This window comes from Micrasema longulum, unplaced genomic scaffold, assembly GCF_059751315.1.
Source record: "Micrasema longulum isolate JH-2025_06_02 unplaced genomic scaffold, ASM5975131v1 h1tg002629l, whole genome shotgun sequence".
Taxonomy (NCBI): Eukaryota; Metazoa; Arthropoda; class Insecta; order Trichoptera; family Brachycentridae; genus Micrasema; species Micrasema longulum.
Window position 1 is genome coordinate 20,157 of NW_028279764.1, and position 26,988 is coordinate 47,144.

General features: G+C 34.2%; 1 protein-coding gene across 2 annotated transcripts in view; it reads right to left on the reverse strand.

The window, feature by feature from the left end:
• Positions 1-26,988, reverse strand: part of LOC148271832 (mediator of RNA polymerase II transcription subunit 28-like) — a 40,347-nt gene that overhangs the window by 10,795 nt on the left and 2,564 nt on the right. Inside the window, exons 2-5 of one of the 2 annotated variants that reach the window (XM_088240874.1) lie at positions 23,940-24,016; positions 22,736-22,928; positions 19,671-19,775; positions 14,458-14,556 (exon numbers count right to left, since the gene is read on the reverse strand). In XM_088240874.1, coding sequence (XP_088097000.1) covers positions 14,458-14,556; positions 19,671-19,775; positions 22,736-22,928; positions 23,940-24,016 — 474 coding nt within the window. The remainder of the gene's footprint in view (positions 1-14,457; positions 14,557-19,670; positions 19,776-22,735; positions 22,929-23,939; positions 24,017-26,988) is intronic. The other variant, XM_088240875.1, reaches the window with a different exon arrangement.

A 26,988-nucleotide genomic window follows, 5' to 3' on the forward strand; every position in this document is an offset into this window, starting at 1 on the left:
AATAAATAAAATTAGGAAGAAATCAATACGAGAGCTCGCTAGAAGCAAAATTACAATTTCCGCAATCCTCGGATTCGACGCCGTTGGATTATTTCCAATGCGGTGTTAACTTTATTGAGGCACCAATACGCTGGCGACAAAAAAACCTTCGTCTCAGAAACAAAACCACGTGATTCTGATAGTATTTTTTCTCCTGAATTCAAATATGATATCGGGTTTGCCTCATCACGCGAGGCTTCCAAGAAACGGGCCTTTATAATTTCAGACATTTCAATGCTTTCCGCATTCCTAACCGCCCGATATTCAAACGTCCTGACACACCTAGAAATCAGTCTTGAATGCTTGCCAAGCCGCATTCTACGGTGGATTCAATAGTTCCTCAAACCCTTTATCATGCATCAGTGATCGTTCTTGTGGACATAAATATTCCGAGAACATGGAAGTCTAGGCATTTACAGGGCTTATGATCTGATCTGTCATTGGCTGGTTTATGTTTGAACATTCATATTTCTTCAATTCTTCCATCTGTTGATTTTAGTGAAAATTTAAAGAGCTGATTTACTGTTGCAAAGAGATTCATCTGATCGAAGTATTTCACATACTAGGCAACGCCTGAAAACAATTTTTCATTTTTTTTACTTCTTGGACCAGTTGGTTTTAATAAATTTCATTTTGTTCCATGTTCCCTTCAATAAAATGTCCTCCGCCCTGGTCGTAGTTTGTTAATCTTAATGATTCCCTTAGGGGGTGAAATCCAGTCTTTGTCTCTGTCAACATTTGGACAAACTAAAATATTGTAACAAATATTCCATCTTTAAATTTTGCATCACTAATTTTAAGATGCTTCTGTTTGAGGCAAATGCAACCGGGAGTATCGCCCGTGGCTTTGAAGATATTCTCTGGTTGATGGAGAAATTCCGAACACACATTTGAAAACAGGATTAAAAAAAACTGCAATGTGTTATTGGTACTCATGAGACAAGAATCATTTTGACCAGCGTAACGACTCGGTGATTTTTGAGGAGATTTGCTAAGTTTGCTTCTAGTTTTTATACATAGCAGAAAAAATATAATTATGCGTGTTAAATAATTCTAAATTAGTGAAGACATGTGTGTTTATATACTGGTGAAAAAGCAGAGTGCTTCAGAGTGACGCATTGAAGGACATACCAAAATAATTTTCACAATAAAAAAATGGGTGGAGACGATTTCAGGCTCAAAAAAACTTTTGTAAGACCTCAATAGAGTATTTTCACAGGTCGGCAAGGGGGCGAATCGTCCAAATAAGTGATTATGCACAGCTTACCATTATATTTGACTTTTGATAGTAATGTTTTATAGTAACTATGTTTACGGGAAAATAAATAAGAAAAATATTATTTATTTTTAATTACCGCCACCATTTATATATCCCTACAAAAAAAATATCTATAAAGTGCGCCCAGCGCCCGGCCCGTTCTCAGTGAACGATGAAACTAGCCGATTACCTCAGCTTATTACTCCATACAAAATAGTATACCATATTTTACACCTTTAATCCAGTCGCGGTTTTTAAGTAGTAAAACAAGCTTGCAGAATACAAATACTATTTGAAAACTGACTGAATTTTTCTTTGATATGATACTGTTGACATATTGTGCATCACATAGGACATGTGGCGTTCAAAGTGGCCGTTTTTGGCATCTTTAATCTTAAAAGGAATCGGCCAGTGCTCAGTGTCGACATTTAAATCATAATGGAAATATCTGCCGAATGTCACCGTGGTATTTGTTAATAAACTTTTGTACAAGTATTGTATTAAAATAATGTAGAATAAAGCTACGTATATCGCGTTGTCAATAAAAATAGTCATTTATAATTAAATTACTTATTTATAATGTACTTGTGTGTAGGTACAAATGAATGAATATTTTTTGCAGATTACCTATAAAATAAATCACCGCTCGCCACTGTTGCATTGTGGTCAATGAATGTGATTTTATCTATGGTTTTTACTTGTCAAATAAAAATGACATCATGCTATTTAAAGGACATTACAGTTTATACATTTATCTAAGAAGCATAGAAATTACAAGCTAAATTAACTACATTGCGTCGTTGCTTCTACAGAATCCGTTAAGTGGTTTTTTTAAAAGTATTTTATATTTCTTGTAACAACTTTATTTCAAGAAAATAAACTTAAATATTTTTTTGTAATAAAATTACGTATTTTTTATTTTGTTACCGATAAAAATACATTTTAAAAAAATCCATTGTCAAAAGGTACGTTGTTTAAATTGTCATATTATTATTTTTTCAATGCCACTTAACGGTTGTAGACGCAACGAAATTATAACAAGCAAATCATAAACTTAAAATAAAATATTTACAAGGAACGTCATTGGCTGGTTTTGTATGGCATTTACAGATCCGCCAATGCTAACATAATGTATTACATCAACCGTTTTCAGCTCAAAGAAATTAACCCCACAATTCTGAAAAAAGTGATTTAATTCTTTCAAATGCCATCTAAATTTGTTGCATCGGAGACGGAAAATATTTTCGAGAAGGGAATATGGAAGTCTAGGCATTTACTGGGCTTGTGACCTCTCATTGGCCGGTTCAAGCGGCCACTTTGCACACTGTGTAGCATTCACCATTCTGCCATGTTTAAACATCCACATTTCCTCGACTCTCCATCTGTTGACTTTTGTAAATTAAAAGAGCTGATCCCGAAGAGAATCGGGAAATATCACATACTACGAATACCGATAAAAATATATGAAATGGATTTAAATTGTATTATCAAAATCAATATGGATATTGTAGAGAAGTGTTTTCATATATAACTTTCAAAAATAAATTATAAAAAAATGTGTCAATATGCAACATGTTTGGTATTGATAACTGTGACGTTAAGATTCGTGGCAATGTTCTGTAAAAATTTAAACAGTTAGGAACAAAGTTCAAAATAAACACAAAATCGTGACGTATTAGGGGCGTGGCCAATGCAATGATCGTTTTTGCGGGAATTCAATATTACAAAATAAAAAAATATCTTTTATGCTACTTTTTATGAAGTAAAAAAAAGCTTGAAACTTTATTGAAGTGGGCAAAATATTTGACCCTGCTAGATATTTCTTGCAAAGCTGCAAGTTTACACGACGCCACAAGAGCTTGCATGTAAAAATTTCTGACGCTACAAATTTACACATCAATGTTTGTGACGCCACGGGCTTACAAGTAAAAAGTAACATTTTTATATTAAAAAAATATTTACAAATAATTTCATTAATCAAGTATATCACACTGATGTGCTGTGATTTATTTTTGCCTATTTATTATAGTAAAATCATTGTGATCTCCGGATGCGAAAAAAAACATTAATTTCGTACTAATAAATTGTGCAGCTAGCGATGAAATAAGATATGAAAAAATCATTGAGAATCATGGTTAAAAAAATCTGGTAGTGCGAGATAAGCGGGCGTCGCACTCATACCGCTGTAAAAAAAATAAAAATAACTTATTTTGAATTCTGAATGTCCTGCTGGTAAAACAATTTTATGACTACAAATCGACCATTAATAAAAGAAGAGCTCCCACACTTACAGCTAATATATTACAGACGGCGGGATCCCCCCGGTTCTTATACAAATATTAAAATTAATCAGTCTCAAAAGTTTCCTTTTTGTTTTAACATATACATTTATACAGTTGAAATTTTTACATAATGGTTATTGCACTGTGTGTAGTTTTCACTCGACGGAGTTTCGGAATGCGTCGCAGCGTCCATTATCAGGGTCGATGGCAATTCGTGTGGGTATTTAGAACTCAAATTGTAAATTCTAAATAACGCAAATTATTAATTGAAAAGATATGTTTTTAAATCTAAAAATAAATTATCCAGCGTTTGAGCTCTGAGAAGAGGACGAACTAGGAATTTAAAGGTTAAACAGTAGGGAAATATCACATACTACGACTACAGATAAAAATATATTAAATGGAGAAATGTTTTCATACATAACTTTAAAAAAGAAATTATAAAAAAATATGCCACTAGAAAAACGCGACATGTTTGGCATTGATAATGAGGAATTCCAGCCCAACCCGGAATTAAATTTTAAAAATGTTTTCGTGTACACGTGAATATGAATGAAATATTTCAAAACGCACGCAAAAATAAATAAAAAATGTTAAAAATAGTATTCATTTTAAAATCGTAAATAATGACGTCACTCCTTATATCTACGTGTAGTATTTCCGGTTTCCGCTTTAAAGCCCCCGCACCTTGTTAGGAACGTTTTGACCATAGAAAAAAAATAGTATAGAAATCCGGCAAATAATACTTTGTTGACATTTCAACCAGAGATTATGTCAACTTTTTAGGTTTTTCTAAATCGAAACGTTCGTAAAAACAACCATAACATAGAAATGAGCAAATTGCGATCAACTAAATGAAGTAATCAAAGCAATATTCCATAGATTCTTGTCAGTTTTGTTATTGGCTGGAGAAATACAACTTACCGCGGTCAGTAAAACTAAGAACGCTAACCGTTTCATGACGTCACTACTGAAAAGTGACACACTGATTACAGTCATTTGGCGCGGTATTTGATAAATGCAACTTTAAAAATCATATCTTTGTAAATAACGCACAAAAAAATAAATTAGAAAACAGTGGAATTCCTCATTGTGATGTCAAGATTCGTGATATTATTATTCTATTAAAATTTGAACGGTTAGGAACAAAGTTGAAAATTAACATATATTGCAATGACCGTTTTTGCGGGAATTAAAAATTACAAATTTAAAAATATTTTTTATGCTACCAAAAAGTAGCAAAATTTTTTTTTACTCGACAGTTTTTCATACACTTTAAAAATGTTTAAAAAAAAAAGTGGTATTTCCCTTCTCTTTCATTTTCAATCGAAATGCGGGCTATGTTGAAACAACTGGCTAATCTTGCTGAACACTGAAATATGTACCGTTTTTCACATAGGCAAAAACAACTCTATGCATGCTTATCACACGTAAAACTGTATCTTTATATCCGCCGGGACACGGAATTCGGATCAATCGAGATGATGGACGCCGTAATGCGATCCGAAACGTCGGCGGAGAGTGCGAGCGACACGCGGCACAGCAACCCGGAAAAAATCTTTATTTTTGCTCAGAAACTAGAGTTTCAGAGCGGCCTACTTAATTCTACACGCAACAAAGTATTATTTTTACATACACTATCGAACTTAATTATCACGAGGACGATGGGACCGTCTGAATTTGATCATTGTAAACATTACTCGTCATACCAGAGAAGTTTCTTTTAAAATCCAATAGGGTATTATCCTTAAAAGTAATGCGTAACCTAGAGAGGAGCCCAAACGTAGGAAAAACATTCTATGACTATTGGGTATTAAGTTAGCTATAGTTCGCAGCAAAACAATGGGCGAGAATTGCCAAATGGATATTAATTTGCATTGTAATTACTTATAAATATGTCAACAATATTTTGAGTTTGTCCAAATTTTTGTAGACAAGGACTGGATTCAACTCCCTGGGGAGCTCTTTATATTAACATATTATAACAGAGATGAAGAACATTTAAGAGGAGGTAATATAGAAGAAGAAATAATTCAATTAGATGAATCTCACCCGCATAAATAAAGGTTTCAGCTCTTTAACTTCACAAACATCAACAGATGAAAGAATTGAAGGAATATAGATGTTCAAATTTAGGCAGAAAGGTGAATTTTACAGTGTGTAAAGTGGCCACTTAAACCAGCCATTGACAGGTCATAAGCCCTATAGATGCCTGGACTTCTATATTACCTTCTCTTAAATGTTCTTCATCTCTGTTGTAATATGTTTTAAATATGTACCCAGGTATTTATCATTGCAGGGTTACTCCAATCTATTTTTCTATAATTCGCCTATATTTATTTATTTATTCACAACATATTTATGTTACATTTATTGAGACATAAATCCCAACTCCATGGAACCAAAGCCCTGTGTTGAGTTTGTTTGTTTGTCCGTCACATCTCCGAAATAGCGAGTCGTAGCGGCCCGAAATTTGGACATGTCACTTTGGATGCGATTTCAAGGTTAACGTTGCTATTTTCGAGTAAAATTTGAATCGACCTCTACTCGATAAAAACTCAAACTTTATATGGATGCCTAGTGGAATCAATTACTTGTAAAAACTGACTCCTTTAACAGCTTTGACGCTCCTACTGCTGCAAACAAACATACTGCGATTCATCATAGTCGATTTTTATTTATTATAACGTAAATATCCAAGTTATTTACAAACAAATACAAGCACAGCTACAAAAGCATCCGAGCGAACCGTTATGATTGTGTTGTCAAATAAAACAAAATAGCCACCAATTGGTTGCTAGCCAACAAACCAACATCGCTTTCGTTCTATGAAACATAGTGATAGGGCTTCTCTCTAGGTTACGCATTATTACTCTGAGGATTTAACCTACTCTACAAATAAAAGATTTTTTAAAGATTCTCCTAGTGTTTATATAAACCCTTATAATGAATATTTTCATTCATTATTTTTGTTTGGAAAATAAGGTCTTTCGAAAACTATCGTTTCGTAAGTTGGTAATAAATGTTGTCACAGAAGTTCACAAGTAATGAATTCATTTTAATGTTGGTAATGCCAGGCCACAGATAGAAATATAAGGCGAGTTGTCTATGCATATTATCTCAAGCCCCCCCCCCTCTCGATTACCCACTCCCCACTCCAGTTCCAGACGCTGACAGATGAAAGTGAAAACGGATTACATCTTACATCTCGAATTTCTTTTATTATTTTATGGTTTTAAGTGACAGGACGCCGTAAATGTAAACAAACGACAAATAGAAAACTCGTAGCGTTTGATAAGTGACAGGACGCCATAAATGTAAACAAACGACACATAGAAAAAGGAAGCCATCTACAATACTCTATAAAATCCATAGACATTGATGGGAAAAAATCCGATGACGTCACAAAACATCCGAAGACGTCATACTATCAAGTACGTCATCAGACGTCACGAAATGTTTGTATTTAACACCATTCAAAACCTTAATCCTTAACCTAGCCGGACCGAAGGGGGAGATTCGAATCCCCCATATTTTGACCGATTTTAATTCGATAATTCGAATACTATTAAAGCTATTTGCCGTATACTTTTTGTAATCGTGAAAATAAAATATTGAATTTTCATAAAATGCATACAACTACGTTTTCCCTAGATATTGGGAAATTTTATTTTTATGGAATCACTTTTTTTAGTATAGCATCACAAAATTTCAACCGTCATTTACATCGCGGCAAAACTGTTTCACACTTTTATGATAACTGTTTAAACAAGCTTCTTTCCAAATTATGTTTAGAACTTCAAATGATTTGTATTGCCAAATTTTTAAACTTTCTGCATCGTAATTTATTGATGTAGACTTTATTCTTCATGCGTCAACCGCATGTCACAATTTAGTTCAATTTAAAAATTAGACACTTAAACAAAATGGTCAATTACACTGCATCTACTTTGAATTTAGTTTAAAACAATAATTTACACTTTTTTTATTTACCTCGATTTTATTCTCCATTCACGCGGCAGCGCGCGGTTCGTCTTTTGACAGATCGAATGAGTTATGAAAAAATTTTGACGTAAAACCGGGGTTATGAAAAACGTTAATTGGGGGGAAGATTGAATGAGAATGTATGGAAAAAATGGGATCTAAATATTTCAGTGTAAAAAGCGGGAAAACGTTAACGTTAATCGAGGAACGTAAAAACGAGGTTTTAATGAACCCCCAACTTTTTATTATCGTGACGCTATATACAAGCTGGGGTCGTTTAGTCCCCCCGTTCGGATGATGTGTAATTTTTGGATGCTTAGTGAGGGAAACATTAATGTAACTTAATAAGTTGAGTAAAAAAGTATTTATTTTTATTACTAAACGTAACCTAACATTTTCTAACCTAACAAAGGGGTAACTTTCAACCAGCCAACATGTTGAATGTTGAATTATCTGAATTCATTCAGCTGAACCCCGCGATTTAATGAACAGCCATAGAATTAAGAATAGTCCAGAAACCGCATTCGCACATCAAACAGAAGGCGACTCAACTACTCAATGGGTAGGTTTACGTTTTGACCACTACAACTAGCATTCATTGATTTTGAGAAAGCTTTTGATTCTGTAGAGATATGGGCAGTAATGAAAGGTTTAGATAATTGTAGAGTGGATCACAGGTACTCAGAACTCCTAAAAACATATACAATAATGCCACCTCTATTGTACAGCTCCATGAACCAAGCGAAAAGTTCCGCATAAGAAGAGGAGTGAGACAGGGTGATACAATATCCCCAAAATTATTTACACTAGCTCTGGAAGATGTCTTCAAAACTCTTGACTGGAACGACAAGGGTATTAACATCAACGGCGAACTCATTAGCAATCTCAGATTCGCAGATGATATAGTCCTATTTGCTAAAGATGAGAAAGAACTCGAAAACATTATAAACGAAGTTAATACAGCATCCCTGAAAATAGGCTTGAAAATGAATGCTTCAAAAACTAAAGTTATGAGTGATGCAAACCAATCATGTAACATCTTAGTAAATGGAGAAATAATTGAAAAGATTGATAGTTATATATACTTAGGACATGAAATAAAGCTCGGCAAAGATAATCAAGAGGTAGAAATCGAAAGAAGGCGAGGTTTAGCATGGGCCGCCTTTGGTAAGCTCTCATATATCTTCAAATCTCCGAAGTATTCACATTACTTAAAGAAGAAACTTTTTGATGCTTGTGTTCTCCCTGTACTGACATATGGCTGTGAAACTTTTGTGTTCACGAAAAAAAAATTACACAAATTATCAGTGACACAGAGAGCCATGGAAAGGAGAATGCTGGGTATTTCGTTGAGAGACAGAAAAACCAATACATGGATTAGAGCGAGAACAAAGATCGCCGATGTGGTCCATAGGGCTGCCAACCAGAAATGGAGCTGGGCTGGTCATATGGCCAGAATCACAGACTCTAGATGGACCAAAAAAGTCCTGGAATGGCGACCCAGAACGGGTAGAAGAAGTGTCGGCAGGCCTCAGACAAGGTGGTCTGATGACATAAGACGAGATGCAGGAAGTGGTTGGATGCGGTTGGCTCAGGATAGGGAAATATGGAGACTAAAGGGGGAGGCCTATGTTCAACATTGGACAAGACACGGCTGATGATGATGATGATGACGTTTTGACCCATTAGTTTCTTTGTAGACGTCGCTCAGTACGCAACTCCTGATTTGAATTCAACTATGCCGTGTTGTGCCCTTTTAAAGTGTAGAAATACTGCTAGGGTCTTAAAGAAACAGGATGCAATTTCATGTGTAATTAGCAAACAAATGTTTAAGTAGCAAATGCATTACTAAAAAATTGAATTAATTTTCCATCCGTCAGATTGTCGAAGAAACAAAATGGAAATTTCGTTAGTGCTGCCAGGGTAGTAAACTTTTTTTCCCTACTTTGCTCATCTAATAAGAGAAATAATGAAAATTGGACCTCGGATTAAACAACTCTGTGGTGGACATTTGATCGACATTATCTTAAAAAAATCAAATATTATTTAACATGATATAAAAATATATGTTTTAAGTTAAATAAAATTTGTTTTATATTTTAAGTTTAAAGTACATTAATTCAATTCCTCTTATTAAATAACCCATTACTTATCTACTCTGTTGTGTCAATCAATATTTCCGCGTGCACAATAAAATTTTAGAGAAATTAACAGATTGCTTTTCTTTTTACATTGCATTTGTGTTATGATTTTTTTTTCCATCAAGCAACATTACGCTGCGACCTCAAAAATGCGCGCGGCGAAATTGGGGCATAGTGGGGGAATTATTGGACACAGTCCGATGTATTCAAATATGATTCTACGCTCCTTCTGGACTAATCCTTATTCTATGCGAACAGCCTAGCCGCCCAGTTGAGCGGTTGATTTAAAAATCCAGATAAAAAAACATTTCAGAGAAGAGAATACGGAAGTCTAGGCATTAAGAGGCCTATGGCCTGTCATCTATTTTATTTTTTTATTTATTTAAAACATTTGTTAATTACGAAGACACAGTTTAGAGCGACAGAGCCAGGAACAGCCTACGCCCGTGACCATTCATTATATATATAGTTGGATAATTTATAAAGCGCCATTTTTGTGAAAATCACCTCAAGGGCGCTGATTCAAGTGGCCACTTAACACTCCGTCAAACATTCACAATTCTGCCTAAGTTTGAACATCCGTATTCCTTCGATTCTTCAATCTGTGGATTTTTGTGAGGCGTTGAACCCCTGACCGACAATTCCGGGTCAGCGACACCACCACGGTACCACAGCTCGACCGGTATCGCAACAGAGATGACGAACTAAATAAACTTAACTATGTACACTATGAGGTAGTTATTGGTCAAGTAAACAATAAATATACAAATTTAACCTAATGGTGCATAAAGTACTTAATATACATAAAAGTAAATCTCCGAGCATCTAAATATCTTTTTCACAACGATAAGGAGATCAGAACTGTGAGGTAGTCATTGGCCAAATAAATAAATAAAAAGGGATGGTGCATAGGACATTGCACTGGTAAAGTGATGAGAATAATGAGGTAGTTATTAGTCGATGCATATATTACAATATTTTAAATTTGTCCAAATGTTTGTAGACAAAAGACTGGATTTCACCCCCTAGGGAGTCATTAAGATTAACAAATTACAACAGGGATGGAGAACATCTTAGAGAAGGGAATATGGAAGTCTAGGCATTTACAGGGCTTATGACCTGTCATTGGCTGGATCAATTTTTCAAAATTTATTTTTCTGTAAAAGCAGAATATGCGTACAATTTTTTCCTCCAAAGATACTTTAAATTGTTCACGCAAATGTACTAATTTTTGTACACAAATATCGGTTTATCCTCAAATTCAATTATGTGTCGTTTTTAAGTGTCAAAATACTGCTGCTGCTATTATTTTATAATTTAAGAAAAGTTAATTAATTCAATGGCTCTTTTTAAATGACCTTTTACTTATCTACTCTGTTGTGCCAATCAATATTTCCGCGTGCACAATAAAATTTTAGAGAAATCAACAGATTGCTTTTTTTTACCTTACATTTGTGTTATAATTATATTTTTTCCCATCGTGCAACATTACACGGCGGCATTACGAATGGACACAGTCCGATGTATTCAAATATGATTCTACGCTTCTTTTGGACTATTCTTAATTCTATGATTAAAAATATGGAACAAATTATCGTATTTTACATTGATTTACACAGGACTGTACGTCAGAACGGTAGTGGGACAAGTCAGCTAACGAACGCTGGGGCTATCCGTCTTCTCCGAGACCAAGAAATGAGGATAATTATTATTTTCTTTAAGAAATAAGTTACCTTTACAAAACTCGGCTCTTAAATCGATTAAGAGAACAGCCAGAATTGATAAGGAAGAGGTACCCCGAACTTTGTAAAAAGCAAGGGTGCCTGTCCGTAAATGCTATTCTATGGCTCAAATTTGTCTATAGTCCTTAAAATGTAACATGATTAGAATGACAGTTGTCAGAAAAAGTGACGACATAACTTTGTAGTAACGTCAAAGGAGTTATTTATATTGACACACGAAAAATCATTTGTATCTGGCGTGTTCATTTATTTTTTTAATACAATTCTTGAAACATAAATCAACATTAATATATAAAATCAGCTTTAAAACAAAAAAAAATAAACATAATTATTAACGACGTTCTTACAAAGTTACATCATTTTCCAAAAAGCGTTTGAGATGGGACAAATTGATCAATGTAAATAGATTGAATGAAAAAATAATTCATTTGTGGTTGTTCATTAAAAAGTATAAATGTCTCATTTTTGCGTTTTTTATATCAATTTTCGGAAACAGAGTTTCATGATTGCACGAAATAACTGATCAAATCGATTTAATCAGTGATCAGTAATTTCCCATCACTAATGAAATGAGTTTGACAGCTGTCATTCTAATCAAGCTATATTTTAAGGACTATAGATTTCGATTTGATGGTAACTACCAGAAAAGGTATTTACATACGCATAATACAAGGCTAGCACAACGAGAAGGCTCGTCAGTACCGAGGTTTGTAAGCAAGTACGGCCAAAGAACACTTCATTATACAATTACTAAAATTTTCAATAAGATTCCTAAGCTGATCTTAGAAGAAAATGTTGACAAAACTTTTGAGAAAAAAATAATTAAATGGCTAATATGTAACAAGGCTTTATATTGATTATAATTTTATGTTAACAATCATCTATTTAAATTTTTGTAAATAAATTTTGTGTGAAAATACGTATGCATTTAGTTCTTAATAATGTTTATATTACTTTGAAACCTGCTGACAGCCGGCTTCGCGGTTTGGTGGGTTTCATTATTTTTCTTTTTATATTTTTCTGTTCATGTTAACCTTCCTAAAAAAAAAACCTTTTATATTTCGAGGATGTGGATTCAGAAGAGTTCCAAATCATGGAACAGTATTCTAGTGTGCCGCGGACTAATGTTATCAGTGGCAATACATCGAAGATGTTAGGATTCGTTATGCGTACTGCCAGGGTGTTTGAGAATACCCGAGTACTCTTTACAACTCCTCGGCGCGAAGTAGACTCGAGAGTGGCTCGATGATTCGGGGGCCACGTGAACTGAAGTACACTCTTATGATAGAGAAAATCCAAAAGAAGTTTCTGAGATATCTCTACACGAGTGCGGGTATTATCCTCGGCTAGAGCCGACCGAGTCTCTCCGGGGTGCGCTCGGCCACAACAGTTTAGAGACTAGAAAGGATGTGTATTTGACTACACATTTTTATCCATTGCTGCGCATTGTGATCGATAATTCTGAGATTATGATGACCATTGGTTTGTATGTTCCTGATAATTACCTAAGACAGATTGTTTCATATTCCGATATACAGGACCACCCGGCGCTGGAAGGGCTACCGCTACGCGGAACAACATCGCTCTGGACGTTGATCTGTTCCATGTATCCAAAGGGGTTTTCCGGAGCGGGATTCTCCTACTACTTTGACACGAGTCTCTTTCGTGTATTTTTTCTTTTCTATAATATGTACGTCTTAAATGTATGTTTGCAAGGTATGTTCAGAAAATAACGAGAATTTTTAAATTTCGTGGGTTTGGAGAGCTTTTATGAGCTTGGTGATTTTCGTCAGTTAAAAAAAATGGATCAATGAATTTGTAACAAATTTTGTGTAAAAAATAAAATAAAGTCTAACAAAGGCCTATGGTGGGTTTGATACAAATAAAAAAATAGTTTACGAGAGGTAGAAGCGTTTTCAAGATGGCCGTGAAGACATTGAAAATGACAGACGGCCCGGGCGCCCCAGCACATCAACAACTGATAAAAACGTGGAAAAAGATAATGAAATGGTTATGAATGATCGCCGAATCACAATCGGAGATGTCGCTGAAGATGTTGGCATATCAATAGGCTAATGCCATGAAATTTGTTCCAAAATTTTTGAATTTTGAACAAAAACAGCGGCGAATGGAAGTTGCCCAGATGTCACTAAATGAAGTCAACGACGATACAGAATTACTGAAATGTGTTATAACAGGCGACGAAACATGGGTTTACGGATATGACGTCGAAACTAAGGCTCGAGCGTCCCAGCGGAGGCATTCTGGATCGCCAAGACGAAAATCGCCGAGCACGCCGAACACGTCTAACCCTAGTGGCTGCCACAGGCAAAGTGAACAATGGATACAGTTGAAAATTTAAGCATACTTCGGGGGCATGTTAACCAATGTAATAAAATTTCGACAATCAGACTCTCCAACAACAACAAACCATCACACCGTTTCCCTGTAGGGGTAGGCAGAGAGGATAGAATGCAACATCACTCTGTCTTTGCATGCAGACCTCGCTTTCTCTACATTCATACATCTTCTCGTGCAAGCACGCCGATTATTCCTACTTTCGACATGCCCATCTTCAAGTATCTGATGGACTCGATCGCGCCATGTCTTTCTCGGTCTTCCTCGTTTTCTGCATCCATCAACATTCGCATCGCAGATCCTTTTAGCCGTCCTTTCGCTGTCCATTCGCTCTACGTGTCCGAACCGACGCAACGCCCTTTTCTTGATTCTTTCGATTGCATTTCGCATCGAAGTCCCCAAACCCGCGAAATTTAAAAATTCCCGTTATTTTCTGTACACACTTGAATATGTTATTTTAAAATAAATTAATCGAATCATAATCAGACGTATTGCTACTGGATTATACGGGTGACGGCTATAGTCGAGTCTGATGCGCTCTCTAGCTACGAATGTCTCTCTAGTCTAAGCGTCCTCAGCTGGCCGTGACCGTCGGCTCGATGGTCGCCCGACTGCTACGCCACGCGGCGCGGGGGGCCGGGGCCGGCGGCTACCTGCTGCATGGCGTGCTGCTGCTGGTGCAGCTGCTGCAGCTGCTGCAGCTGGGCCATCTGCTGCTGCTGCTGCTGGGCCTGCTGCACCTGCTGCTGCGCCTGCAAGGAGACCAAGGTGGCATGAACCGGCCGGTCGAGCGGGGGAAGGGGGGCAATCTACGGAACACTTCGCATGCAAACAGGGGCGGGCGTACTCCCTCGAGCTTCCGGCCGTCGGAGGCACCGAGCTCCGAGCCGTTCGAGGGTCGGTGTCTCTCTAAACTACAGACGTACCGGGTGTGTTGAGAAGTTTTATTTATTCGTGTTTGGTAAATTCCTACGAACCTTTCTCTCACTGTCCGAAAAACATCCGCGCGTCATTACGCATGCAAAAAATTATAGTTTCGAAAAAACATAATATTCACAGGCAATCGCTTCAATTATTCAGGCTGTAGTCTGGTAAAACGCACGCAAAATGAGGAAATCATACGATTTTGCCATTTTAAAACTAATGTTCCTTTTTAATTGCAATAACAAAAAATTAAAAAAACATAAATGAAATAAAAACAATAATTTTAAAGGTATTTCTGTTAGAAAATATGCTTAAAATTTTTATGTAACTAAAATATAATTACTTTTAGACCGGCAGATTACGCCATTTCAAATTTAGACTGAACTTAGGTATCTGGGATCTCAATAAAGACTAAGTATCGAACTAAAATTTGTTGGAATAATTTAAAGATGACAAATTGCACATGAAAGTGGCCGAAGCAAAATTTAAATATTTTGATTTTGAAAAGAAATACAAGCATTTTAAATCACCTTCCTTTATTTCTAAGTAAAATTATGCCTTCGGTAATATTTTTTAAAAATATATATATTTATTGAAAAATTTTAGTCGAAACCTATTTTTATGGAATTGTATTTTTTTTTAAAAGAAGATAATTATGGCTGTAATATTCAATTTAAAAAAACGTATTTTTAACATTTTTATGACCTTCATACCTGACCTTCTCGGTACTGTCAATATTTTTAGGCAATAATAGAATCTGAGTATATGAACAAAATGACATTCATAACTCAATTTTGCAAAAATGAGACTTCCAGCCTTTAAGGTACAGAATTTATTCTATTTATGGAGATAATTAATTATACTATTCATTAATTAAGATTGTTTTCGAGAAATTTTTAAATTTTTTTTCTACCTAAACCCGGTGACCAATTCTTCACAAATGTATTTAGTCGAAACTGGGTCATGGATTAGATACAGTAAAACCCATGTTTTACGTTTTTCAAGTGAGCAACAAAAAAAAGTGTAAAACTGAGGAAAACTTTAAAATGAGGAAATAAAAAAATTATGGAAAAAATGAAATTTCATTAAAATAGAATTATTGTACGAGACTATATTAAATAATATACTGCTGAAAAATTGTAAGAACTGTCATGATTGGGGATTATTCATATTTACCAATGATATAATTAAAAATATTTTGAATTTTTTCAAACAATACTGCAATGTCAATGTCGATGTTTTCAATAATCCATTAACATTTTCTTGTATACCCACGAACAGACCACGCCTTTGTGGGATTTTTTGTTTACTATTTTTCTATTAATATGTATTTCGTTGATATGTAATTATGCTTTATTTTTTTAATACTCTTTTTTATTATGTTTATTGTAAGAAAACAAAAAATTTAAATAAAAAATAAATAAAATAATAAATGTGTTATTTTATCATAGATAATTTTATCTAGGTACTTAAACCTTAAAAACACAACAATAAATATTTGAATTTGCATAAAGTGCATACAACGATTTTTTCCCTAAATATTGGGAAATTTTATTTATATGGTATCACTTTTTTTAGACTAGCACCACAAAATTACAACTGTCATTTACATCGCGGACTGTTTCACACTGTTATGATAACTGTTTAAACTGTCTCCTTTTCACATTCTGTGTGTATAACATCAAATAATATTTATATTGCCAATTTTTTTGACTTTCTGCATTGTAATTTATTGATGTAGAGACTTTATTCTTCCTAAACATGCGTCAACCGCATGTCACTATTTAGTAAAATGTCAAAATTAGACACTTGAACAAAAGGGTCAATTAAACTGCACCTACTTTGAATTTAGTTTGAGACAATAATTTACGCATTTTTTTACCTCGATTTTATTATCCATTCACGCTGCGGCGCGCGGTTCATCTTTTGACAGATCAAATGAGTTATGAAAAAAAATTTGACGTAAAACCGGGGTTATGAAAAACGCTAATTGGGGGGAACATTTAATGAGAATGTATGGAAAAAATGGGGCCTAATTATTTCAGTGTGAAAAGCGGGAAAACATAAAATCGAGGAGCGTAAAAATGAGGTTTTACTATATTTAATATTTTGGGGCTGAACCAGAATTTTCTTTGCCCGAATTCAGAGTTTTTGGTAGACCCCATGACCTGGTGACTCTAGTTTGACTTCTGGTAGTGTGGGAGTGTTCCTTTTGGGATTTGGTGGAATAATTTACTTTCACAAACATTATTATGCTAATGTTATATAATATAATTGCCTTATATCTATTACAATTGAAATTTGTATTACTGCGCTATATTTTATCAACTACCTTCGGTATCTTCTCCTTATATTGCTTTTCCAAATTTGAAATATTACTCGCTATACCTGTTATCCCTTCTTTTTTCTCTGCTGCATTGACATGTTTTTATACTTTTAATTACTTATATTGTATATGTTGCTCGGATTACACAGGGGAAATTATTCTTATTTTGAAATAGCGCAATCTCTTAATCTGTCTTCATTGGAGAGACGTAGAACCGAGATGGACCTTATATGCATTTTCAAAATACTTAATGCTTTAAGTGATGTCCCATCTCTGTTGCGATCAATTTCTTTTCGTGTTCCCAACCGTGTCACCAGAACTCAAAATCTGCTATTTATAATATCTTCTAAGAACAACTTTGGTTTTTATGCCCCAATGTCCAGAATGTGTAGATTAGTCAATTCATCACACGACTTGGAATTTTTCGGGATAGATCTCTTCGCGACTAAACAGTGTGGGATGAAGTAGGATTGGCATTGTTTAGCTCAAAGTTTTTGGTCTTTCGTTTTTTTGAATATATTGTATATGATTATTGTTTTGCCTTTGTTTGTCTTTGCTAAATAGTTTTATGTTCTATTTGTTCAGTTTCTTGCATTTATGTTTCTTCATGTAACTGTTGTAATTGGCTTAGGCCGAATATATATAATAAATATGTATATGAAATCAATATATTGCTGCTCTTACTATGTGTCATTAATTTTGAAGATGTTTTTTAAATTGACATAAATTTATTTTCTTATTTAAAGATTCTTTAAAGATTCTTCTCGTCGTTTCTTTGAATCCCTTAAAATATGTAAATATGTATGCGTATATTTATGTTTTTCCTTTTTAAAAAAATGTAATTATTTTATTTTATTTTTACATCTAAGCATGTTCTTCATTCTTTATTTTAATTCTTAACTTTTAATTACTTTTACAAATTTTCTTAATTTTAATCTTTAAACAACTTCTATTTGTGTTTATTTTTTTTCTCTTTTTTGTACTTTAATTAATAACCTTGCATATAATTACTTTATAATATGAAAACTTCACTGGTCTATTAGAGTTAAGTCTAACTGTGTAAAATATAAAACGATGTAACTGTACTGTATGTTTCCTAAATAAAAGAAAAAATAAATAAATAAACAAAATAAAATATCTAAGATTCCGAATTCCTAAAATGACTTGATGTAAATCGACCCCGTGTCTTGAACAATAACTCCACCGCCTCTCAATCTGTTAAATCAGCGCTTGTCAACCCGTGTAACCAACAATATTGTATTTATTTAATTTCCCAATGCTTGTACTGTACATAATGTATGAACTAAACCAATAAATATATTTTAAAGATTATCAGACGTGTTATAGTAGTAGATAAAAAAATTGTAATTTTTGTTAACGGAGATATTATTATTATTAATAAGTTTTGTTCCAATTTTACTCTTTTATATCTTATTTAAATAAAATGAGATGTTAGGTGCTCATTAAAGAACACGTTTTTAATTTTTCCATTTTGTAGTTTTATATTTAGTAAATATTAAGTTATTTAAAGCTTTTAGCCTGAATAAAATACCCGGTATGCGACTTAACCTTAAATTTGTTTTTTAAACTACAGATAAATGAAATTTACTGTGACTTATAGTCCTTAAAATATAGCTTGATTAGAATGACAGTTGTCAGCAAAAGTAACGACATAACGTAAGGAGTGATTTATATTGACACACGAAAAATCATTCGTATCTGGCATGTTAATTTTTTTTTTAATACAAAGACATATAAATCAACATAAATACAGGGTGTTCTTTAAACCCTGTCACATCCGAAACCACGATGATAAGTATGGACATAAAGACATATTAGCATATTTACATCAAGAAATTAAAAAAAAAAAACATATGTAATAAAACAAATGGTTGCTTACTTCTGCAGGGGAGAAGTGAGGGAAGCTCGGTTGTCAGGGTATCAGGCTCCCCTCTCCCTTCTCCGCTGCAGAAGTAAGCAACCATTGGCTTGTTTTGATATTTAATTTTTTTAAACTTTATTTGTTCCAAAAAAATATTTTAATGTGGCAATATGTCTTCTTGCTCATACTGATTATCGTGGTTTCGGATGTGACAGGGTTTAATGAACACTCCGCATATAAAAGCAGCTTTAAAACCAAAATAAACCTAATTATTAACGACGTTCTTACAAGGTTACATCATTTTGCAAAAATATTAGAGATGGGACAAATTGATCAAGATCAATGTGAATCGATCGAAAAAAAAAATAATTCATTTGATGTTGTTCATGAAAAAAAATGTCTTATTTTTTGGTAAATAATTGTCTTAAACACACTAATAGGCTTGTTTTGCGTTTTTATATAAATTTTCGGAAACAGAGTTTCATGTTTGCATGAAAGAACTGATAAAATTTATTTGATCAGTACATGGTCAGTGATCAGTGATTTCCCGTCACTATTAACATTAGTTTGGCGGCTGTCATTTTAATCCAGCTATATTTTAAGGACTATAGTGTATTTTGCCAGTTTGTAGAGCGTTAAAAACTTCACAAAACTGCATCATTAAGTCATAAGCCGACAGCCGCGTGAATCTTCGTTATTAGTCAGAGCAGCATCATCCGGCGAGCGGTGCCTACCTGTATGGCCGGCTGGAGCTGGGCGGGGATGGAAGCCGGGGCGGGGGAGACCACTCCCGGCCCGACCGTGGTCACGGCGCTCTGCCCGCTGCACTTGGCATAGCCCTGTAGGAGAAACGATATTTTAAAGAGGCAAGTTTTTATATCGACACACTTGTGCAGAAAAGGCAGTTTTACCCGCGCGCCCGGCTGGCGCTCATCGGCGTAGACCAATCTTTTCTTTTGACCAGTCTGTTTTTTTGGTTGGCTGAGAGCTATTGCATTTAGCAATAAGTCCGCCAAAGAACTAATTCTTTGCAATTGAAGTTTTAAATAAACAAATAAAATACAGTAAAACCCCTACTAAAAACCCCTACTAAACTACGTGTTTCAAGGGTAAAAAAAGTGTAAAACTGAGGAAAAAGAAATGAAAAATGTATGGAAAAAATAGGAATAACATTTTTTTCAAAATGATTTGCTACACTATAGTGTACGTATACTTTCTAGGTTTTTCTAAATCGAATCGTTCGTAAAAACAACCATAACATAGAAATGAGCAAATTACGATCAACTAAATGAAGTAATCAAAGCAATATTCCATAGATTCTTGTCAGGTCAGTGAAAGTAAGAACGCCAACTGTTTCATGACGTCACTACTGAAAAGTGACACACTGATTACAGGCATTTGGCGCGGTATTTGATAAATGTAACTTTAAAAAATCATATTTTTGTAAATAACGCACATATATTTATATATATATATTTATTTTTGCTTAGTTAAATAGTACGCTAATAGAAAAAAAAAATTTAGAAAACAGTGGAATTCCTCATTGTCAAATAAATATCTTAAAACGAGAATACATGAGGGTATTAGTCTACGGCGAGAGGAAAAGTTATTATACCTCTACGCAAACAGCGCACAAAATTTGGTGAACGCGCATTTGCGGTTGCAGGCCCTATGGCATGGAATGCTCTCCCAGCAGAGGTGCGAGGCTGTGAAAGTGAAGTGATGTTTCGGAAAAAACTTAAAACCCACTTGTTCTCTAAATCATTTGAATAAATCCGTAGCATGTGACAACAAAATAAATTATTTTAATTAAATTACAAATTTAAAAGCTTCAATTAAATTAACTTAACAATAGAATCACCATGTAAAGCGCCCTTGAGGTATTTTATTACGAAAATGGGGCTATATAAGTTATCCATAATTAAATTAGAAGCAAACGTAGAAATCTCCATTAAAGGAGTTACAGAGATATTTGCCAAAAACATTGATAAAAGAATTGTGAGATTTGTAATTATGCTTCACTGACTCAACTGACATTCATTGAAATCTGTTTTTGCAAGAATCAGAGACGGTTTTGAATCGTAATTCATGCTATTATTAAGGTAGGTCGGTTTTTGTGTACAGTTTATTTTGGCTTCAATTACTAATTTTCCGTTTTTGGCGGAGATTTCTAAGTTTACAGTTTACAGCAGTGGCAAACGGTGATTTAATTTATAGGTAAGCTATAAAAAAAATATAATTTATTTGTACCTACATAGCAGTGGCGAGCCGTGATTTATTTTATAGGTAATCTATTAAAAATGTTCATTAATTTGTACTACATATAAGTACTTACATAACATGTAAGTAATGTAATTATAAATTACTACTTTTTCTGTGGTTCTGTGAAAATCAACTCAAACAACAATTATTACTAACCACGCGATATACGTAGCTTTATTCTACACTATTTTAATAGAATACTAAACTCATACAAAAGTTTATTATCACATACCACAATGACATTTAGCAAATATTTTCATTATGATCTGTCATTGACAGTACTGTCAAGACTTGAGCACTGGTTGATTTCTTTTAAAATGAATAATGCCTAAAACGGCCACTGCGAACGCCACCTGTCCTATGTGATACATAATATGTCAACGGTATCCCATCAAAGAAAAATAGTCCTTCGGAAATAATGTTCGAAATACTAGTTTCCAAATAGAGAATCTTCTAAAAATATTTGTAATCTGCAAGTTTGTTTTAGTACTAAAAAAGCCGACTTGGGTTAAAGACGAAAAATACAGTGTACTTTTTTGTATGGAAGAATAAGCTGAGGTAATCGGCCAGTTTTATCGTTCAGTGAGAATGGACTGGGCGCTGGCGCTGGGCGCACTTCATAGATATTTTTTTGTAGAAAGATATAAACGGTGATTTATAATAAATAACAATCACTTTATATATTTTCCCATAAACATGGTTACTATAAATTATTATAATTTAAAGTCAAATATAATGGTAAGCTGTGCATAATCGCTTACTTTGACGATTCGCCCCTGCTACATAGTAGGTACATAATACAATGTAAGTTATATTATACACTATAAATTGCTTTTTTTCTATGGTTCTGTGTGATACAACAACTCTCATATGTGTAATCAACTCAAACGACGTAACTTTGTGATATATTATATTGTGTAGCTATATTATCCATTAATTTAAGACATAACTTATATAAAAGTTTTATAAAAAACAGCACAATGAATTCAGTCAGTATTAGGTATTCTCATAAAGATTGAAATGTTAACGGGCCAATTTGTTCTAGAAATGAATAATGCCAAAAACGGGCGCGTCGAGCGCCACATGTGTTGCGAGTCATATGTCGAAAGTATCATCGCAAAGAAAAATAGTCCTAAAGAAATAATATTTGTAATACCGTTTTCCAAATCGAGAATCTTCAAAGAATTTGTGTAATCTGCAAGTTAACTCTAGGAGAAAAATCCCACTACTGGGTTTAATGTGTTCAAAATATAGTACTTTTATTTGTATGAAGAAATAAGCTGGAGTAATCGGCTAGTTCCTTGGCGCATTGCTGGCGCTGGGCGCGCTTTATTAATATTTTTATTTGGAGAAACTTACGAATGGTGGCAACAATTTATAAGAAATGGTAATAATTTGATTGTTTTTCTGTAAATAAAGTCACCGTAAAACATTATTATGGATAGTCAAATATAATGGTAAGCTGCGCATAATCGCTTCTATACACGATTCGCCCCGGTTTACGGGCGCATGCAGTATCATTATTCATGTTCAGCACCTGTAAGTCAGCCAGCAGGTTCTGCCAGACGGCGATCTTCTCGTAGTGCTTCTTGAGCAGCTCGTCCTTCCGCGCGAGCTCCGAGCGCAGCTCGTTGTTGTCCTCCTTGACCAGCAGCTCGGGCTTGAGCGCCGACAGCAGGAAGCGTTTCTGCAAGAAGAAGGCTTCCATCTGCCGGGCCAGCTCGATGAACCTGAAGAAAGTACACGTTTTTAGTTTTTTTCAGTTCCGGCTAAACGTGACGTCACTGCGAATGGGGTATTGCTTAAACAGGCAGAGGAATTGAGGACCATTTTCACAAAGCGAAATATCTACAAGAAAAACCAAAACGTGTTTTTCGACGGAAACCGATTCTTCTATATAAGATCTATAGATGGGTGAAATAAAATTTGAACAATATACAGGATACAGGATGTTCTTTAAGCCCTGAAACATCCAAAACCACGATGATCAATATGGACAAGAAGACATATTGGCACATTAAAATAATTTTGTTTTAAATGTTTTTATCCATAACTTTACTTTTTAAAAATAAATTTACAAAAAATATGTCCTCAGAAAAATGCCACATGTTTGGCATTGATAATTGTGACGTCGAGATTCTTTAAAAATTTTAGCGGTTTCAAACAAAGTTCAAAATAAATGTGAGTTGTGACGTATTAGGGGCGTGGTCAATGCAATGACTGTTTTCACAGCAATTCAAAATTATAAATTAAAAAATATTTTTAATGCTACTAATAAGTACTAAAAAAATGTTGTTTTTACTCGACAATATTTCATAGAACCTTTTATAAAAATTGACTGACTAACAAGGATTCTTAACCCCGTTCTAAGACAGTCAAAAAAATATAAAAACAGTAATCAATACGTAGTAAAAGACATAGAGAAAAACATATTTAAAAACCTAGTATAACAAATAATGCTCATTCATAGTGAGCAAATTCAGTCGGTCTCGTCTTTCTCGTGATCACCAAGTTTGACTTTATTATTATTTTTTTAAATCGATATTTTACATTGAAAATTCTTCAAAGACTGAAATTATCACTTTTGGTTCAAAAGTTACGATATTTTAGAAATTGTGCAATCACAAAATATTGTTTCCTGAATATTCAGTTCAATGTGACTCCCGTGGTCTATACTTTGGTACAGATATTGTTGTGGAAGGATATTCACAAAAAAGAACAAATTATTTTCATAACATTACCTTTCAACCTCAACCTTGACCTCCTCCTTTTCCACGCAGGGCCCGGCCTCTTGTTTGGTCAGCACATTTAAACAGGACTAGAAAAAAAAAACATAAGACATTTCGACAATAATAATTTCTCTAAATTTGCAAAACAACTTATAGGCAACGCCTGAAAATGTTTTTTTTTTTCAATTTCTATGTGAATGTGAATGAATGTTACACAGTGTGTAAAGTGGCCACTTAAACCAGCCATTGACAGGTCATAAGCCCTGTAGATGCCTTGACTTCTATATTACCTTTTCTTAAATGTTCTTCGTCTCTGTTGTAATATGTTAATATAAACAGCTCCCCAGGGAGTTGAATCCAGTCCTTGTCTACAAAAATTTGGACAAACTCAAAATATTGTTGATAAATTACCTGGTCCATGAAGAGTATAGAAATTGAAAAAATAAAATTTTCAGGCGTTGCCTAGTATGTAGGTGAAATAATTCAATTAGATGAATCTCACCCGCATAAATAAAGGTTTCAGCTCTTTAACTTCACAAACATCAACAGATGAAAGAATTGAAGGAATATAGATGTTCAAATATAGGCAGAATGGTGAATGTTACACAGTGTGTAAAGTGGCCACTTAAACCAGCCATTGACAGGTCATAAGCCCTGTAGATGCCTAGACTTCTGTATTACCTTTTATCAAATGTTCTTCATCTCTGTTGTAATATGTTAATATTAATAAAAGTTGTCTTTATTTAGACCAGAGGTCCCCGAGCTATTTTGTCTCATAGACCACCTGCTTTCATATATACATATATATATTTATTTTTTTAATAGGTGAGAAGGTTTTTACAGCCACTGTTATCAATATGTATCTTTTTTGGGTGATACTGTGTGTGTTGGATTTGTTCCGACGTTTCGGCTACCATCGCAGGAACCATCTTCAGGGTAAGCTAAGTGTTTTGCAGAAAAAAGTGTGTGTTTAAGTACTAGTAATTTGTACTGTGTCGCAGTCGGCAGTAGACACATATCTATTAGTTTTTGTAGTATGTAGTGCTGGGAACCAAGTTGAGTTTAATTTAAGCCCGTCGTCTTTGTTTATGTTATTTGGGTGTCTGTGTATTTCAATTGCCTTTTATTATTCGTGCACTGTAATTACTGGGTTTATGCAAAATTTCATTCAGCTTACCCTGAAGATGGCTCCTGCAATGGTAGCCAAAACGTCAGAACAAATCCAACATACACTGTATCACCCAAAAAAGATACATATTTACAAATTTATTTATTTATTAACGAACATTGTCCATGTATACGATTTATAAGGTTTAAATATTACAATTAAAGAATAGTTTAAAACATTTTAAAAAAAGAAAAGCAGCATTGACAAACATAAGGGACATTGAGACAAGATCTGGACTATTTATTTAGTGCTCGTTTAAATCCTTGTAAACTTAAACCAAAAAAGTCCAGATCTTGTCTTGAGTTAACAATACGACAAAGACATTGGAGAATTTGGGCCATAGTTTGTTCTATGCTGATCGATGAACAGTACTTCATTGTTTCTCAATCTACGAGTCGGAATATTGAATTTTACTTGTCCCAGTAATGATGGAACAGCGATTATACCATTTAGTATTCCGAACATATATATGGAGTCAATATTAGTTCCACGTTTTTGTAGACTAGAAATATTGAACATTGACTCTATATCAGCATAAGAATAATTATCTCTCTCTAGTACGAGCATCCACGCTATTTTTCGCGAGCGAGCAATGTTGGACTGATTCAATGTGATTTATGCGATTGACATAGAATGGAGACCAGACCACTATTCTAGGAGGCATATTCTAGAAGAGGGCGAACAGTCGAGCAATAAAGAGTTTTGATTGTACGGACATTAGTAAAATCAGAGGATATTCTATTAATGAAGCCGAGTAATTTCAGTGATTTATTTACTGTATTATCTATCTACAAATAAAAATTTGTTGCAGCAGAGAGGGAAAACATTGTTGAAAGGGGAATATGGAAGTCTAGGCATTTACAGGGCTTATGACCTGTCTTATTCTAGAGGTGGGGGTCAGTGCTCTTTAAGCTCCTGCCGTCACTGCGACCTGTGAAGATCTATTGTGACGGGTCCCCGTAAATAGGTCTCGCCATCCGAGCCCAGTAGTAGTACTATATTGTTGTTGTATATTTAGTTATAAAGGTGCTAAACTTGCTTTGTTTCTTTGTTGTTCTCAATATGTGTTATTTTATAAAGGATAATATTATTTATGTCCCGAATTGAGTTATTGTAACTCCTGGGAATGTAATTTCAACGTATTATACTTGCAAAATACTTTGTGTTTTATGATTTATAAATAAAAAAATAGTAAACAAAAAAACCCACAAAGGCATGGCCTGTTCGTGGGTATACAAGAAAATGATAATTAATTTTTGCTCCTAAAATAAATAGACAGTCATAATATTTTTGTGTAACATAAGAAAGAGAAAATAAAATATTCTGTAAAAGATTAATTAATTAGATTAGTTAAGGAAATGTGGATGTTTAACCCTTACGCTGCTACGCAGTTTTTCAAGAATCTAATCAGAAATCTTATTATTAATACATTTTAAAAATATTTTATCGAATACGTTTTTTTCCAAGCACACTACTGTTTTAAAAATTAATAGCAATTCCAAGAAAAATCTTCCATTTCATAAATATCTAATTCAAGCCCAGTGGAGTGAGCAAGATGGACAACTCGTGCAGCCCGCAACACATTCTCGTACAGCGGTTGTAAACCCTTTCTTAATGGAAAATAAAAATAAACAAAAATGATCTGGCGGGGCAAAGTGCCCTTATTATCAAACCTACCACTTCCATCAATGCATGCTAAACAAAATTTAAGTAAAATATTTCTTGGAATTTGTTGCAACAGAGAGGGAACACATTTTTGCCTAGGGAATATGGAAGTCTAGGCATTTACAGGACTTATGATCTGTAATTGGCTGTTTTAAATGGCCACTTTACACACTGCGAAACATTCACCATTCACGATTATTTTTACATTACCTCAACTCTTGCATCTGT